The sequence below is a fragment of the Bacillus rossius genome, chromosome 7 (genome assembly GCF_032445375.1).
Source record: "Bacillus rossius redtenbacheri isolate Brsri chromosome 7, Brsri_v3, whole genome shotgun sequence".
NCBI classification, from domain to species: Eukaryota; Metazoa; Arthropoda; class Insecta; order Phasmatodea; family Bacillidae; genus Bacillus; species Bacillus rossius.
In genome coordinates, this window is record NC_086335.1 from 63646255 (window position 1) to 63663525 (window position 17271).

Below are 17271 nucleotides of genomic sequence, written 5' to 3' on the forward strand. Positions count from 1 at the left end.
GAAAATTGTTTAGTTTAGATTTGTTAGGCTTGTGTTTCAACTCAAATGTCAAGTATATAAAAATATTGTAGAAACACATCTAAACTTTTGCTTTTACAATACCATTGTGTACGAGATGTTTTGTGTGTCGTACGAGAATTTTCGTTCCTTGGTACGAGACATTGACATTTACAATCTGGCAACACTGCCCTAACCACCAAAATACAAAATAGTAAGGACATAGAAAACAGAGGGTGCTGTGCTTGTTTTGTGCAAGTGCTTAGCGGATTAACTGTCCATTTGATAATACTATGTTAAGTGTCTCTAGGTTTGAATCATTTTGGGCGTTTTGATACTTCAAGTAGTTAGGATAGGTTACATTATATTAAAAATACTGTTACAGGACGATTGGTTAGTTTGGGCAAGCTGCATTAAACTACAATAAAATAAAAAGGGCAATTGGTAACGTTATTATCATGTTAATTTGGCAATTCATAACTGTGTACATGATTTTACAGTATGCTTGACTTAGATAACTTAACCAACCGCCCACCATTTTTTTTTTTTAAAGTAATTTGTATACAACCCAATCCAACCGACATTTTAAACTATATCACAGAATTGTATAAACCTAACCAAATGACTGGTTAAAATTGTTGATTTGTTGAAGTTTCTTAACATCACCATAGAGAATAATTGATGAAAATGTCATAAATAGAAAATGGCATGTGGGAATTTTATATCCCCCCCTTCCTTCTCTAAGAAAAGTGATTTTCTTTAAAAATGACCCACAAGTAGGTTAGTATTAAAAAAAGAAATCTTTTTTAAATTTCTTAATAAACTCCTGCTTTTAATATTTTTTACTAACTTTCTATAAGAATCAATTAAGATGAATAAACATATTGGTACGATCTATGTGTGAAGAACTGGGTTCGTAAGTGATAGTCCAATTAAGTTTTATTAATTACTGATATTTACATTCCTAATAAATAATTGTACTAAAAATGTCAGATCACCAATCACTGGCACTTAAAAATGTTTATTCGCAAGTCACTCAATGCCTGTCAATTTCCACAGTTCGCACTCCTCACTTAGTCCGGTTAATTTAGACCAAAAAATGAGAGTGAAGGTACATAAAATCCCAACAAGCTGAAAATAAGTAAAATTGTTCAAAACATAATTATAAATAATATTTAAAAGTTCCCCATCATTCCCAGTGTATGGAAAAAATTTTATTCAAGGTCAAAGGTCAAAAAAATGAGTTTTTCGCGATTTTCAGCAAAACTGTAAGTTTTATCATAAAAGTACCTTAGACAAAAATTGTAGATCATAAAATTATCTATAAAAATGTATCAATACTTTTTTTCCTACGAGCCACCGAGTTGGAAGTTGGTCAACAATATATTAGAGCCAGTTCAAACTTTACTCCCACCTGTGCCGTAAAAACTGCTGAACACAATTTTTTGCAACTGCAAAAAGGGATGCAGTGCTAAATGTGGCATGCACAAATTGTCAAGGCCGGTCATGCTCTAATGTTGAATCACAAACAATGGAGGATTCGTTTGATTCCGACGAAGTGTCATGCGATACATCGCTATTGACGCAATTTACTTGCATCCAAAATGAAGATGAAGAAGAACAAAAAGAATTTGAAACTTACGAATCAGGCGAATGAACTTCAACACTTTTTTTTAATTTACATCGCTTTTATCTTTTCCAATCTTTGAAAATTTCCGTTATTTTGCAATAGTTTCACATTAAACAGGATCACAACTGAACCGTGGAGTAGGCCTACTGGGGAAACCACGTTTAAAAAAACGCGCTTAGTACACTACCTCATAGGTGGCATGGAAACGTGTGCATATTATGACGATAACAACTTTTATAACTTTTTGAATCGTTATATCTCAGAAACTGTGGCTCATAGAAAAAAAAAGTATTGATACATTTTTTATAGATAATTTTATGATATACAATTTTTGTCTAAGGTACTTTTATGATAAAACTTACTGTTTTGCTGAAAATCGCGAAAAACTCATTTTCTTGACCTTTGACCTTGAATTAAAAAAATTCCATGCACGGGAATGATGGGGAACTTTTAAATATTATTTATAATTATGTTTTGAACAATTTTACTGATTTTCAGCTTGTTGGGATTTTATGCACCTTCGAATGTCTAAATTGACCGGACTAACTGAAGCTAGGCTCAACAGTAGTTGTAATTGTAATAATTTACAAGGATAAACAAGGAACGAAACACAACAGGTGAACCAGTGTACCCTGCACACACATTTTGCGCATTGTTCAGGAAGCTAAGCGGCAGAGATTTGCAATCAAAACTGGGGAGGGGGGATGATTATAATTTTAAATATAATTTTTAAGTAATAACTATTATAAAAATATTTTAGTCATTTTATCTTTATTTATTAAAAAAGCCCTTAAATTATACATGTACATAATGTCCTTATACCTGATGAGTCCTGTTCAGTAAATAATATAAATACATAATATAATGAAATGTGGTATACAAACTTCAGAAGAAAGAATATCTACAAGACGTTCTCTCAGTGGAAACTAACATTTTTAAGAAGTCAACAACACATGCAGGCATGGCTTAAATTAATTTAGTTTAGGAACAGCCAAATGAAGTATTACGTGTTTAGGAAAATAAAATTGATTCTTTGAAGAGAATCTGACATTTTCCGTAATGATTCTTTAGCAGATTTTTGAAACTGTTGAATCTTCTTTTAAGTCAGTTATAAATTTTGTTTCCAGAATCTCCTATTTAGAATAGTCAGTGGCAGGGACTGAAGGACCTTCCTACCTCCCTTTCCCTAATCACTACTTATACCTGATAAAATAAAGCTTTTTGGGAAAGAACAAAATTGTTTCTTACCACAACCTGCATTCTGTATATTCAGAACTGCTTCACATATCATTTAGGATATGGACATGATCTGTTCCAGAGATAGGGACAACCACACACAGTTGAGTTAATTAAGAAACGCTTGAACATCTTGGAGGTAGTGCTGCATAGTGCTATCGGTTGTTATCGTTTGCAGGGGGGAGGATGCACACAGCTGTGGATGATGCGCTGGCCGGCTTGGTCATGACCAATCCCGGCGTGATGCTTCTGGAGGCAGAAAGAGCAGTCATGAGGCGGGACCACAGGCAGCTGAGGGGCCGGGTGATGTTGGTGTCCGGGGGAGCCTCGGGTCACGAGCCGTACCCAGCCGGCTATGTGGGATCAGGAATGCTCACGGCGGCAGTCGTGGGAGACGTCTCCGCCGCCCCGCCGCCCCTGGTCGTCGTGAAGGTAGTTCGCGGTCTCTTAGAGAACCACCCGGAAGGCGTGCTGCTCGTGGTGGGCTACCGCCCCGGAGACCGACTGAGTTTCACTGTCGCTGCCGAGATTTTGAGTTCCGAGGGCCTGCCGGTGAGGTTGGTGCTGGTGGATGGAATGACGGGAGCTGTGTTGATTTTTAAGCTGGCGGGAGCGATGGCTGAGAAGGGAGCCTCTCTTGAAGAATTATTCACGATGTGCTCGCGAGCAGTCGCAGACCTCATCTCTATTGACGACATTCCGGAACTATCCTCTGTACTTCACCACTGCAAGTGCGTCCCAGACATTCAGAATGAAGTCATTGATGAAGGTGAAGGGATTAATTGTGAAAGAGCATCAGTTGTGATTACACCTGAAGTAGTACAAACAGTGCAAAAACAATTCGGTATTTCTTCCCCGCCATTTCAGGACTTACTGGTCACCCTTCTCGTGAACAACATGGGTCAGGCGCATAAATTACACGAACAAGCATTCGCAATGAAAACTACAAAACAGTTTCTGAGCCACGGTTACAAAGTGAAACGGTTGTACTGCGGAAGTTTCGCGACATCCTTCAAAGGAAAAGGGTTTTCGGTGAGTGTCCTGAAGATGTGTGGGGACTTGACGGAGCTGCTGGATGCCCCCACGAGCGCGCCCGCCTGGCCTCGAACTCCGTGTCCAGCCTGCTGGGAGGCGGGAGTAGCGTCGGACCAGCTGGCCTCTCCTGGCAGGGGGGTGGTGGACGCGAGCGAAGGCAGCAGAGTCGCGGAGGTGGCGAACTCGAGGGTCCTCCAGATAGTGCTGTGCACAGTGCAAGCGGTGGTGGCGTGCCGGGAGCAGCTCGACATGCTGGACTCTGGCGAGGGTGACGGGGACTGCGGAACAACGCTCGGGCGGGGAGCGCAGGCGGTCATGAAGGCTATCTCGGATGGGCAGCTCAACTGCGAGTCACCATCTGCACTTCTGTCCGGCCTCAGTTGCGTCTGTGGGAGAACCATGGGAGGAGTGTCCGGAGCTCTGTACTATGTGCTCTTCTCGGCTGCAGCACAAGTGAGATACTGTAACTGCTCGCTTCTGTTGGCACAAAATTTGTGGTACATAAGTGTTTGTTCTTTAAATGATTCTTGCAAAGGGGAAGTTTGACGTAAATCATTATTTTATAAATGCCATTACTAGCAATGGCTTAAGTCCAAAATTCCAAAATAATGATTTAAATAAATATTATATATATCCTCCCCCAGAAAAATTAATTTTATGTACACTTAGTCTGCAACCAAGTAGTTGGAGCATACCCATGAAATATGCCTACATTAGTTTGTGCAAGATTAAAAACAAGTTTATTACAGTAAAAATGTTTCTCAGGATTCATACAAATTTACGCATATTAAAAGGGAAATACCATTTAAAGGATAAATTTATATGTATTAATAGGCCAAGTGTTAGATTTTTAAAACTTATTGTGCAGAAAAATTTTCCTAAGGGGCATTTTATTAAGAGGGTTTTACTGTAAGTCTCCAGATATTATACAAACTGTATAAACATGCAGTACATTATATGTTGAATGTAGGGATAGGTAGGTCAAATCCTCGAATCCCACTGAATCTTCAGCATGCAAAAGGTTCGGAATTCGAGGTATGGAAAAATCTTAACTTTACTAGGCTTGTGTATGTTTATCTTTGTACTTATTCTAATGCTGTTTCCCAAAGTATTAATCTTTTAACATATATTTATTATGTAAATTAAATACATATCTGGAAAACGTAGTTCATGAAAAGAATATAAATGTATATTTGCCATATTTAGGGACCCAAAACTATGGTGAAGCGTTTGATTTTTCCAAAAAGGGGCCAAGTTATGAAGTGATGGATGCTGTACGGGTGTTGCAGGAGCTGGGGGAGTGTGCTGGCTGGACGGTCGACAGCTGGACTGCAGCGCTGAGGGCGGGAGTGGCGGCCGTGAGAAAGCACGGTGGAGCCGCTGACGAGAGCAGCACGATGCTAGCCAGCCTGGCTGCTGCATCTGCAGCTGCGGACCGGTCTGCGGCTTGCAGGCCCGGCGACGGCGTTGCTGCCGCGAGAAGGGCGGCAGAGGCAGCCGAGCTGGCTGCGCTACGGACTTCGGGACCCAGCCGGCCACGCCGCCACCCAGACCCGGGGGCCCACGCCGTGGGCATCTTGCTGAGGGCCGTGTGCGAGGGACTGCAGAGGCCGTGCCACAGAGCTGGACCGTGACTGGCTGTACTAGTCTCCAGGACCTAGCAGGCCCATGCCTTGGGCATCTTGCTGAGGGCCGTGTGCAAGGGACTGCAGAGGCCGTGCGATAGAGCTGGACCGTGAATGGCTGTACTAGTCTCCAGGACCTAGCAGGCCCATGCCTTGGGCGTCTTAGAGCCGTGTGCGAGGGACTGCAGAGACCGTGCGACAGAGCTGGACTGTGACTGGATCCGGCGAGCCATGACGCCACCCAGAGTCGTATACACCTGGCTGTGCGTGCCAGGTACTGCAGCAGCCATGCAGCTAATCAGACTGCAAGTGAGCTGGTGCGAGATCTGATGCTACGTGGATTACAGCTTCCTCGAGTTAATAACTGTGTATGTTATAGCAGTTTTAAGACATTACTGCTTTTTGTATCTCGTATAGTTGCAGAGCCAGGTCAAATCCTCCAGATGGCCTAAATTATATGCAAGTCAAAGTATAGTATGTGGAAACAGCATTAAAACATCCAGTAACATTTTAATAAACTTATATTTATTATCAATATAAAACCTATCACCACCCATACATTTATAACAGGTAACTCATGACCATGCTGCTTACTTTTTCAGAACTGAAAGTCAGATGTTTAATAGCAGAATTATAAATTATTCACATAAGATTTTAGATATGACTATATTATTAAAAAAATAATAATTATTCTTATTTCAGACCACACAGTGTGTCCATGTTCATAGAATTGTTGGATAGCCACAACAAGAATATTGTATCCAGAATAGATATTGATTAAAGTGAAGAAGATGATCAATAAAGATAGCAAATAAGTGTTGCAGCTAGGTAAATGTTGTTAGACCCTATCATCATGTGTAAGTGAGAAACTCATCTGAAAAATGGGCAAACTGTTCATGTCTTTCCACAGAATGTCACTGAAGTTAAATTAATTACCAGAAGCTGTCATTTTTCATCAGAGCAATTTAATTTTTAAGTGGTGATAAAAACTATTTGAGATCATACAGTAAATTCATTGATTTAAAAAATTATGTTATAAAAAAAATGCTTACACCTAATGGCATTGTGTGCTTGTTTTATACATGTGCACACATTGTACAGTGTATATATAACATTCATTTAATTTCAAACCATAATCAATTATATTACAATACCTAATTTCTGGAGTTGCCGATTAAATTACAAAGCAATAGTGTACAAACACAATGTTACCTACTAAATTCTTAAGGCCAGTAGTTACAAAGGAAAACATATTGTTAAATTCCAGGGATAGTTAGCTGTATGTATATAACCCGAATTTTGAAGAAAAAAACCAAATCCCCCATCACTACCACTCCCGTCTACTGGCTTCTCTCCCTACTGTGTGTTGGTTTAAATGCAACATGCAAGACGTTTAAGGTTAAACCACACCGTTTTGGTGCGATATGTATATCCCGGCTTATTTCATGTGCTTGTACTGCATTTGCTAGCTAAGTACTCGCTCAAAACTGGTAAATTTTCCAGCCCATGTTTACAGGCATTTTACAGTGTTTGGTGACATTAATAACTATGATAAGATTTTTAAAAAAAAAAAGGTGGGAATTCTCACACGCGCCATAAAATGTTTTTACATAATATGTGCAGGGTTAACATAAAAAATTTAGTAAATTGCTAAAATTATTGTTTCTGTCCGCCGCGAACACCAGACGCCGATCATGCGCGGTGCTAGGAAGGCTGGGGCGGGGGCGAGGCCGGGGGGGAGAACCGGCCCGCGTCGTCCCCTCGCAGCTCCTGCTTGGAGCGCTTGAAGCGCCCGTACAGCGACGAGTACGGCACGTTGAACATCTGCGCGGCCAGGCGCACGCTCATCTCGCCCGAGCTCACCGCCTCCAGCGCCACGGCCATCGCGTCCTCCGACCAGGGCGTGGGGTTGCCGCGGGACAGCTCGATGCCCTCGCGCCGGCACCGCCCGTACAGCGTGCCCAGGGGGATGCCGAACTCCGTGGACGCGCGCTGCACGGAGGTCCTGTCCGTGCGGATGGCCTCCAGGGCGCGCTCCAGGTCGTCCGAGGTCCAGGCCGTGGGCGCCGTGCAGAAGGACGCTGCCAGGCGTATCCCTTCCTCGTGGGCGATCTTATACAGTCGACCGCTCGGGATGCCTGCGACCGACCACGGGCACTTGCGTGGAGAGCTTCCGCGCTTCCCACAGAGCAAGCTTGCATTTCTGACACTGCTAACAACACAAGTTGTAAATCTCAAAACACTGCCGAGTCTCAAAGACATCAAGATTTGGGATGAAATATTATATTACCTACACACTAGTATTTGGCAGATATTATGTGAAAAAATCAATAAATTGAATTCCTCTGAGTAACCATTGCATTGTTTCTTGAGTAACTAATAAACAAATTTCTTTTACCTAGTTCTCCGAACAATTACAATACTCATAATTAGTCCTTATAGTACCGCACAGTGCGTTTATTTCGCGGCCGAATGTTTAGCTATTTTTAAGCAAGGGATCACTTGCACACACTTTATATGACCTTCAAGATGACTAAAATGTACCACCAGCAAAGAGAGAAGAAGAATTTTTCAGTTTTATTTTTGCATCTTATTTCTTATGTATCATGCAAAATTCCATGTAGGCAGCAAAAAGGAAATCTAAAACTTCTTTAAGACATTCCTGCACAATATAGTTTCCCATTTAATATGTCCTGTCATTTTCTTTATAAGGTATACATTATTACTTCCTATGTAATAAGTTGCTAAAAACTTTGTTATAAAAAAATTTTTAAAGAGTTCAAATCTATTATTCATTAGGAATTACTGTTTACTTATTAATTAACCAAAATAGTAGGCTGTACAATGTGTAAATTTCAGACATGTTTACAAAAGTTATAAACTTTATCTTTTCTGCTGCCGCTGTGTAGTGCATATAAAAATATATCCAGGGCTGGTTGGCATCATGTCTTGTTTAGTTGATGCATGTAGTGTGTGCACACACAGTCAAATATTAATAACAATAGCGCGCCGATTGCATGCAGCGCACGCACTCTGTCTCCGAGACTAAACGCAAAATTAGAAAGTGTGTGTAATCTGTTTTCAAACACGACCTCAATTATATTCTTTTGTACATTTTTATCCAACCATAAAGAAGTAATAATTAATTTTAATAAATGTAACCTTGTGTTATTTTATAGTTTTAGCTAGGCCTTAGTTATCATAAGAAAATGTTATTAAAAAAAGTTCTCTGATTACTATTTCTCTTCGCAAATCAATTTGATAGCGGACTATTCAAATCGTACCACTGTTTGAAAATTACTCCACTAGAGCACAAGTGAGCTGGAAAATTCGACAGCAATCACAGTGACTCGCCAACGACAGATGAAGTGCACTCACCATACGTCTTGCTGGCCTTCTTGACGGACATGGAGCCCGTCCGCAAGGCCTCGAGAGCGCTCTTCATGTCCTCCTCCGACCAGTTCTTATTCCAGCCTTCCTTCCTGGAAGTGTGGATGCCCGAGCGGTGCGCTCGCTGCCACAGAGTGGTCGCGGGGATGCCGTACGTGGTGCAGGCCTCGGACAGAGACATCTTGTGGTGGCGCAGGGAGTCCAGTGCCAGCTCCATGTCCTCGCTGGACCACGTCTTGGGACCACTGCCATCTGGTGACACAGGCGGACCACTATAAGTTCACTCATCTAACTACCGAGCATTTTAGCAGAACACTTCAAAGTCAGCATAATGTAGTTCCGGTACTAAGACACCCAATGCTTGCACAATTAAGGGCAAGTGTGCATCTTTAGTCTCGGGGCAACAGTCACTTCAGTGCTGCCATTGAAAACATAGAGTATTTCAACAAGATTCGAAAATACTACACATGCAGCAAAAGGTCATCACTAAAAGACCTAACAACAACAAAAAAAAACTGTGAGGTTGTTAGTACTTTACATAGGCTGTAGTTTATTCTCTGTTCCCAAATCAAAGAGGATCATCTTGAATTTCTTCGAGTCTTGCCTTTTTAAGCCAGCATATCGTCCGGTAGAATTGCACAGCAATTCCCCAACGGTATCCATCACCTCAATACCTGCCTTACTGCTAGGAGGTATAAACCAGCTTATCCGACGATAATTCTGCCGGAGCATCGTCCCAGCCAACCGCAGTGAAGACATCTCTACCAATAGTGCTTCTGATGCTCAGTGGCATGAAAATGCAGCCACCAAGTACTGCTTGCGTTCCAGCCATAACTTTTCCATGTCCAGTGTTTTCCATGGACGACGTGCCACAATGACGGCTTGGAGGAGGACACCATCTCTTTCCAAATTAACTGTAAAAAAGCAAAGGCAACTGTATTGTTCCAGCTAACATCATTGACAGGAGCGAAGGTGCTTTCAACCCCCCTTTCTGTCGAAAAGTGAACATGAACATTATTTATTTATTTATATTTATATATATATATATATATTTATTTATATATATATTTATTTATATATATATTTATATATATATATATATATATATATATACACATACATACACACAAACACACATACATACACACACACATACACATATATATACACGTACGTACGTTACAGCGTATTTTTTTATCTCTACCAAGTTAATTATTTTTTAAAGTTAAACACTTAATCCTGTATTATAACGAAAGCACAAAAATTTGGGTTTATACCATTGCTTTTCAGTACAAGCTAAAAATCACTCAATAATATAACTAACACAAATTTAACTGTGAACAGAAATTTCAATAAATAACACATATTGAAATCAATGAGTAAACACTTGGTAATAGTTAACTGAATGCTAAAATTAAAATCATAAAATAGTGGCAGGATTAAAAATTAAAGTGGGTGTCGGCATATATGCTGACATTGAGCAAGCATTAAAAAAATTCTTGGAATAATAATAATAGATGTATAAATATTTTTAACCAGAAAAATTACACCCTCAAAAAGCATTTTATTATATCTTGGGTACATGCTCATTTATAGATATTATTATTAATATTGTTTGTTGGTTTGGAGAGCTTCTAATTAATTATAATGTTGCAGAGAAGTATGGGCAGCACAAAATTTTTTCAAAGTGAAAATCATATTGGAGTGTTATTAATTTTTTCATGCAGATTTTTTAATGATTGTAAAAACACTCAATATTAAAAATCTAGAGATCCTAAAAAACCAGCCAAACTATTTGATCTACTGTACAAAACTCTGTTTAATGAGTTATATAAATAACAAACATTAAATCTAACAAAAATATTTCAGAAAAAATAACACAAACTGTCATGAATAAATTGAATAATACGCTTACACTTTTAGGTTTGTAAACTTACAACAAATAAATCCTGAGACAAAATAAATCAAACCCACTTATAAAATGTTTATTGAACTTTAATGTAATACAACTGAATTCAACAGAAATAAAGTACATATACTTAAATCTACAAAATTTCAATGTAAACTCAGTTGGATCTTTCTTCTCAGTTGTGTGGATACCCAAACATTACGCACGCTGCCACAGCATAGTCGAAGGGAGACCAGGAGTGACGAGATGCTTTGGCTAGCACAAGACCCTGTCTCTTTCTGGGTCCTAGGTCACCGCCATCTGATGATAGCGTATGTAATCAACACACATTAGTCGGGATGACAAAACCACTGCAAGTGTAGTCAAAAACTAATAAAAAAAAAATTGCAGACTAACACACAGAGAACAATATGACACGTAGCAACTACGATACACGACAAATACAAGGACTTACTGCGTAGTAGAGCCTTTCCTCTCTACCAAGCCAGGGCTGTGCGTGGGATGCCTTATTGCAGTTTTCCTCCAATCTGTCTCCCAACTGACAGGCAGCTCGACAGAGCTGTTGTCATCTCAACACCGGTCTCACCGTGTTCGAGACTTGCGGGCCGGCTCAACTCCTGCGTTGCGTAGCCACGGGAGTGGCCAGCTCTACCAATAGTAGGCCCAAGGCTTGACACCGTCACCAGCAGCGGTGTGAAGTTGACGGTTCCTCTTGCAGCTGTTTCCCAACAAAAACACATAATCTGTTGCCCAGCTGCCCTCGACAAAAGCCACATAACGCACCCTTGTGGAATACCTTTAGGCATAGTTACTCAGATGACAACCAAACATGCCCATGGCATAGAAAACACTGACTCAAACTACAGTAAACAGTTAAATATGAGACTGCAGAACAAACACTTCTGTTCTACCTTTTTTTTTTTATGCTTTAGGTTTAGAAACAGTCTGATTTAATTTATTTGCAGTACAAATAAAAATTGTGGCAGTATCGAATCTGAACAATCATAAATAAATTCAAATGTTAAATTTTAAAGAAAAATTACATTTTTTTTGATGATATCAGACTTTTCGTACAAGAAATAAGGAAAGAACTACTAATGTAAATAGTCAAAACAAATTCAGACATGTTAAAAATAATCACTGCACAAAAATTATCTCTATTCTAAAATAAAACTCATTAATCATCCAAAAATATTTAATTTCACAATTGGTAGCTCTTAACATTTTACATACCAGGATAATATTGCAAAGCTGATAAGGAATTTCCTAGGTTTACACAGTACTTACATGGAATTATTGTGTAAATGTTAAAAAAAACTAAAGTATGTAACAAGTTTACATATCAGATTTAGCTATAATCATTTTCCAACAAACTTAACTTTAGTAATATTTTCTATGCATTTATTCATACTCAATAATTGTAAAATTTGTTGGTTTAGGTAAACCCATCTACCGAAGCTCGTGTCACATGCGGTCCACTGACGTAAGGCATGCAACACTTGCCTGGCCAAATTACAAGGGTCGTCGCTACCCCTCTCTATCCAGCGCTACCCACGCATCATCCTGCCTCGGCGCTGTTATCTACCACTGAGCGGCCTTGGGAATTCCACGGGCCGCCGTGCGGAGTGGCGCGAATGGACGCCGCCCTTCTGGACTGTTCGGGCGTCGGGTCGGCCCGGGATGATGCGACTCATCACAGCCGCTCTCGTCGGTTCTGGAAAGACAACCCACTAGTACTTAAGCAGCGACGCCGGCCTCCCTGAAAGTGCAGCGAGAGATTCGCGAATGCTGCGACAGTTCTGAGTGAGTCCGGAGAGTTTGGAGAGTGAACGGAAGTGCGGCATCGACGAAGAGGGTGAGAGATCCCTTCGAGAGTGGCAAAACGTGTAGCGACGGGATCGAGAGAGTGCGACTGAGTGACGCGAGGACTGTGTGTGTGGACAGGCGCGAGGTAAAGGGCGAACCACCGACCCTAGCTCCAATGAGGAGTGCGAACTGCGGAACTTGACAGACATTGAATGACTTGCGAATAAACATTTTTAAGTGCCAGTGATTTGTGATCGGACAATTTTAAGTACAGTTACTTATTATTAATGTAAATATTAGTAATTAATAAAACTGTAATAAAATTTTATTAGGCTATCTCTTATGAACCAAGTTCTCCCCACATAGGTCGTAACAATATAATTTAAGTAATCACTAATCTCTGATCAAAAAAAATTAATGACAGAGACAAATGAATTCAACAGCAAAATATTTGATACAACCAAAATCAAATTTAAAAATAAAAATTGCACATGTTTATGGTGAAGATGTTATTGCTTTAAACAACCAGAAATTGAAATTTTCCTACCTAAAGATTCACTGATATTCTAACCTGCGCAAAGTTTAGGCACTCCCTACATTTGGCTGAGATGTGTAAAATAACAATTTCTAATTAATCAATTGCTCTGTAAGTGTGTTTGCTCTAGGTCTTAACTGCAGATTGACAGCAAGGTCGTTAGCAACAACACAATCGCAGGACGTTGGGGAAGCAGTCGACGGGGCCCACGTCCTAGGACCACCCAGCACTGGCCCACCGTGATCTCAGAACGGCTGGCTCGGGATTCCACCTCCCTTCATCGCTAGCATCAAACAAAGTCAATGTCATGGTTCACAAAAAAACAGAGCATTAAAGGTAAAAATGGGCTAAGTTTGCATTAAATTGAAATAATAAATGGAAAATAAATGAACTACCATTTAAAAAAAAAAAAAACACTGAAACCAAGTAAAATTACAATTTATGTAATAAATAAATATCCACATCTAAATTATAACTAACAAAGAGAAAAATTATCATTTACAAAATGGACAGAAGGAAAATATAATTATGATGCCTTGGAGTCCAAAATAACAATCCAAGTTCCAAGGAACCTGGAAAAAAAATTAGGCTGTTTTTAAATAAAATTATTTCTGTGAAACATAATACAATATTAAATTGAATGATTTACTAATCTCATAAAACTATAGATTTTTCAATAAGAACATAAATAAAACATAGGAATATGCTAAGACACACCTTTCCGTGGGGGAAAATCTGTAGAATTACAGGGGGGGGGGGGGGGCAGGATGACATTTATGTCATTCCCATGTCACAGCTACATGTTGCAAGCCCAAGAGGGGCTCCACCCGCCTCAGTGAGGGGCCTTTTGATTCCAATTAACACCCCCCCCCCCCCCCCCCCCCCCCCCCCCAATATCTGAAAGTTGATAAAAAAAACATGCAACATTCTATGAGTAATTTTAAACCATTCAATTAAGTTAATTTAGCTTCCTAATGATTATTTAAGTTTCTGAATATCATGAACAACACCATAAAAATAACCAATTAAAATACAAGAAGAAAATAACATTTTTTCACAAAAATGAAATATGTATTAGCACTGATGTGTCATTTAAACTGGCTTTATATTTCTGATAAGAAAGACAAAGAAATCACACTATATAAATTTTTTATGACACAATGAATGCAATAAATTTAATTTGTTGTACTTGATAAAATACGATATACAAAAACACAATGCAGCAACTTTTTGTTGAAGGCGAGGTGTACCTTTTTGACAGGTGCGTCAACTAAAGCACATTTCATAAAGTAACACCGAACCCACACCAAAGTGTACGTGAATTTCTCAAATTTAAGTACTTTTTTTTTAGTTAGACCATAAAAATAAGGTTAACTTGATAAAAATTTGTTTGGTACCTAACTATGTTCTTTTTGCAAGTTAATTTCTGAAAATTCCATCCATTGCAGCACAACACAACAAAATATTAGTACCTTTTCCTGTTGAGCTGTCGAAGCGGAGCTTTCATAAAGACATCAAAATGAAAATTCTTATTAGATGTTTATTTTTCATTGTGTCAGGCATGCGTTGTGGTGGTCATCATATTGTGATCTAGCATAAGTTCAAGCACTGGATACTAACCTTCTAAATTAAACTAAATAGTACTAGCATCTCAAGAACTCATATTTTACCGCATTTATAACTTAAATTCTATGTACCATGGTAAAACTGCAGTTACAAGGATTTTGCAAATGAGAATAAAAATTCTGAAATGTGTTTTATTCACTTCAATTCATTTTTTTTTTTAATCATTCTTGATAATTCTGAAGGAGATAATTTTCTTAAATAAATGATTTTAAAATTTCTAATTAATATTTTTCTTAATAGGTTTTACAATCATTCTAACAGAGTAAGAGGACATTGTGATACATTAAGTAGGTAGTTTAATAGTAGTTTACCATTTAAACAAGTAGTTAGGTTAGGTTACATATTAAAAATACTGTTAAATTTTATACTGTGAGAATGGTCAGGTTGGGTTAGCTACATTAAAAATATTTTATAATAATTAGGATGGTTGAATATGTTTTTTTTTTTTTTTAAAGCGGTTAGGACTGTTGGTTATGCTAGGTTAGCTACATTAAAATACTGTAAAATCAGTTGAACAATTGGTAAGGAATTACCAACATAATTGTAGTTAAACTCGACCAAACCAACAGTTCTGAGTATTTGATATTATTTTTAATGTATCTACCCAAATGTTCATACAATTTAAAAGAAAACCTGAAATTGCTGAAGTTGAAGTTTTTTTTTTTTTTTAATTGTTTGAATGGTTAACGGCTTTCACCCACAACCAGAACTTAATCATTCCAATCTTTATCATTTCGTAGCAATCATATCTCTTACTGTAAATAAACATCCATGCCTTACCCGGGACTCGAACCCAGAACCCCTCGCACCGTAAGCCGGTGTGCATCCGACTACGCTACGGAGGTCGGCAAGAAGTTGAAGAACCTGAAGTTGGATTGTCTACACTTTATAAGTATTTCTAATGTAGCCAACCTAATCTAACCAACTATTCTTTCTGATTATTTTACGCTACTTTTAATATGTCTAGCCTAACATAACCACTCTTTAAAATGGTCAACTAGGGGTAACTGTTCCATATCACATATCCACTTAAATATTAACATAAAAAAATAAATTAAAGAAAGTAGGTGGTTGTGGTTATGTTTGTGATGCAAAGCTGCAAAAGTACCAAAATATATTTGATTTGGATAATATATATAAAACTTTTCATATCAACTAGATAAGCTATAAAGAACAATTACCGGTATACATTAAGAAATACATACTGTGATAAATTAGATTACCTATATTTAAAATACATTAAAAACCGTGTAGGTGATTGGTTAGGTTAGCAACATTTAGCTATTTTGCTACTTTCAAATAGTGTGGATGGTTGGTTATGTTACATTATCTACTAAAAATACTGTAAAATCATTTGAATTGCTGGTTCGTAACTAGCCATTTCAAACGTAGCTAACTTACCTAACAAACCATCCACTCTATTTAGAGAATTTTAACGCAGCTAACCTTACGAACCAGTCACACATCATTTTTACAGGTAAAAGGGGGCATTTCATCGCACGGATGGGGAATAGAATAGGCCTGGTGCGAAAGAGGCGGCGACTTCAAAAAAAAAATTTGATTTTGTCTTTTAAAAAAGGGGGCGGGGGTGAAGATGATTGGAACTCCTTGCCCCTTTTGGAAAAACGATCACAAGCTTACACTAGTCTAACCTCGGTATTTTACTCCAGGAAAACCATGCGACGATAAACCCTATTAAAACATATCAACTTATTTTTAAAATAGTGATACCTAGTGTTTAAAACACAATTTCAATAATAGAAAAAAATCCCTTGCTAAAATATTGTTTAATTTATTGTTATTAGATGAAACATAGAGTGAAAACAGAATGTAGAACACGACCAATATGCCCAGTAAGTGCAGTACCAAAGAAAACTAAAATCCATAATCTAAATATTCAGAAAATGAAAAATAGAAAAACACTGATTATTAACATAAATTCAAATTTCGCAGCACACCACAATACATTCGCAACCTTTCCAGACAGCCGCGGTCAATGGCCTTTGTTTTTGTAGTTATTAATGCTTTGTGTTCAGACATTTCGAATGAAGGAATTACCATAATCGTAAAGTGTAAATTGTGTCCCCCTTTCAGCATAAAACTGGACAGATGGGACAGACTGGCCTCAGGAGTTTTTGGATTGAATTCAGTTGATGAAGTCACTTTGACGCCGACCGCCAATGCTCCTCTATGTCGCATAGACCGCTATGCCTCATTAACGTCTCGCAAAGGCGTGTGCACCGAACGCGCTCGTGCGCGCAGCAAAGTGTAGTTCGTGCGACGAGGCGGACGCCGGGCAACGAGTGCTCCGTCGGCGGAAGGATCCGGCCGGGTTTGGCATATCCCTCCGCCACACTACAACAAATTAATTTATGTATATTTTTCCACAGGTTTTATTAGACATTTTTATCAATTAATATTTCAGTCTTTTCAAAATTATGTTTCACTGTGCGCTTTGTCCCGAACCTGGCTGGTTCAGTTT

At 38.8% G+C, this 17271-nt stretch overlaps 2 protein-coding genes across 15 annotated transcripts; one reads left to right on the forward strand and one right to left on the reverse strand.

Annotated features, from left to right (window-relative positions):
* The first annotated feature begins 203 nt into the window (after positions 1–203).
* On the forward strand, positions 204–7876 carry LOC134534203 (triokinase/FMN cyclase-like). Of its 9 annotated transcripts, none has more exons than XR_010075462.1 (4): positions 213–390; positions 3042–4395; positions 5188–5891; positions 7209–7876. XR_010075462.1 is itself a non-coding variant. In XM_063372440.1 (3 exons), the coding sequence occupies exons 2-3, from the start codon at positions 3050–3052 to the stop codon at positions 5530–5532; spliced, it is 1647 nt and encodes a 548-aa protein (XP_063228510.1). In that variant the 5' UTR covers positions 204–441; positions 3042–3049; the 3' UTR covers positions 5533–6041. The 9 variants fall into 9 exon arrangements, 6 of the variants coding, with proteins under 6 accessions (XP_063228510.1, XP_063228512.1, XP_063228511.1 ...); XR_010075461.1 differs by having other exon boundaries at positions 215–2586; XR_010075460.1 differs by having other exon boundaries at positions 222–441; positions 3042–4351.
* Positions 6027–16607, reverse strand: LOC134534205 (uncharacterized). Of its 6 annotated transcripts, none has more exons than XM_063372447.1 (3): positions 16442–16607; positions 8902–12536; positions 6027–7661 (listed from the first exon to the last, which is right to left on the reverse strand). In XM_063372447.1, exons 2-3 carry the CDS (start codon positions 9128–9130, stop codon positions 7228–7230), a joined length of 663 nt encoding a protein of 220 aa, XP_063228517.1. In that variant the 5' UTR covers positions 9131–12536; positions 16442–16607; the 3' UTR covers positions 6027–7227. The 6 variants fall into 6 exon arrangements, with proteins under 6 accessions (XP_063228517.1, XP_063228516.1, XP_063228521.1 ...); XM_063372446.1 differs by having other exon boundaries at positions 16013–16607; XM_063372451.1 differs by lacking the exon at positions 16442–16607 and having other exon boundaries at positions 8902–9827; positions 11277–13870.
* Between the last annotated feature and the right edge of the window lie 664 nt (positions 16608–17271).

Excerpts from the sequence above, each read along its gene's own strand:
- LOC134534203 (XM_063372440.1), top strand. The coding sequence starts at position 3,050 with ATGCACACAGCTGTGGATGATGCGCTGGCCGGCTTGGTCATGACCAAT. Across the intron at positions 4,352-5,187 it reads TCTTCTCGGCTGCAGCACAA|GAGCTGGGGGAGTGTGCTGG; the intron begins GTGAGATACTGT and ends CGGGTGTTGCAG.
- LOC134534205 (XM_063372447.1), bottom strand. The coding sequence starts at position 9,130 with ATGGAGCTGGCACTGGACTCCCTGCGCCACCACAAGATGTCTCTGTCC. Across the intron at positions 7,662-8,901 it reads GAAGGCCAGCAAGACGTATG|GCATCCCGAGCGGTCGACTG; the intron begins GTGAGTGCACTT and ends GGTCGGTCGCAG.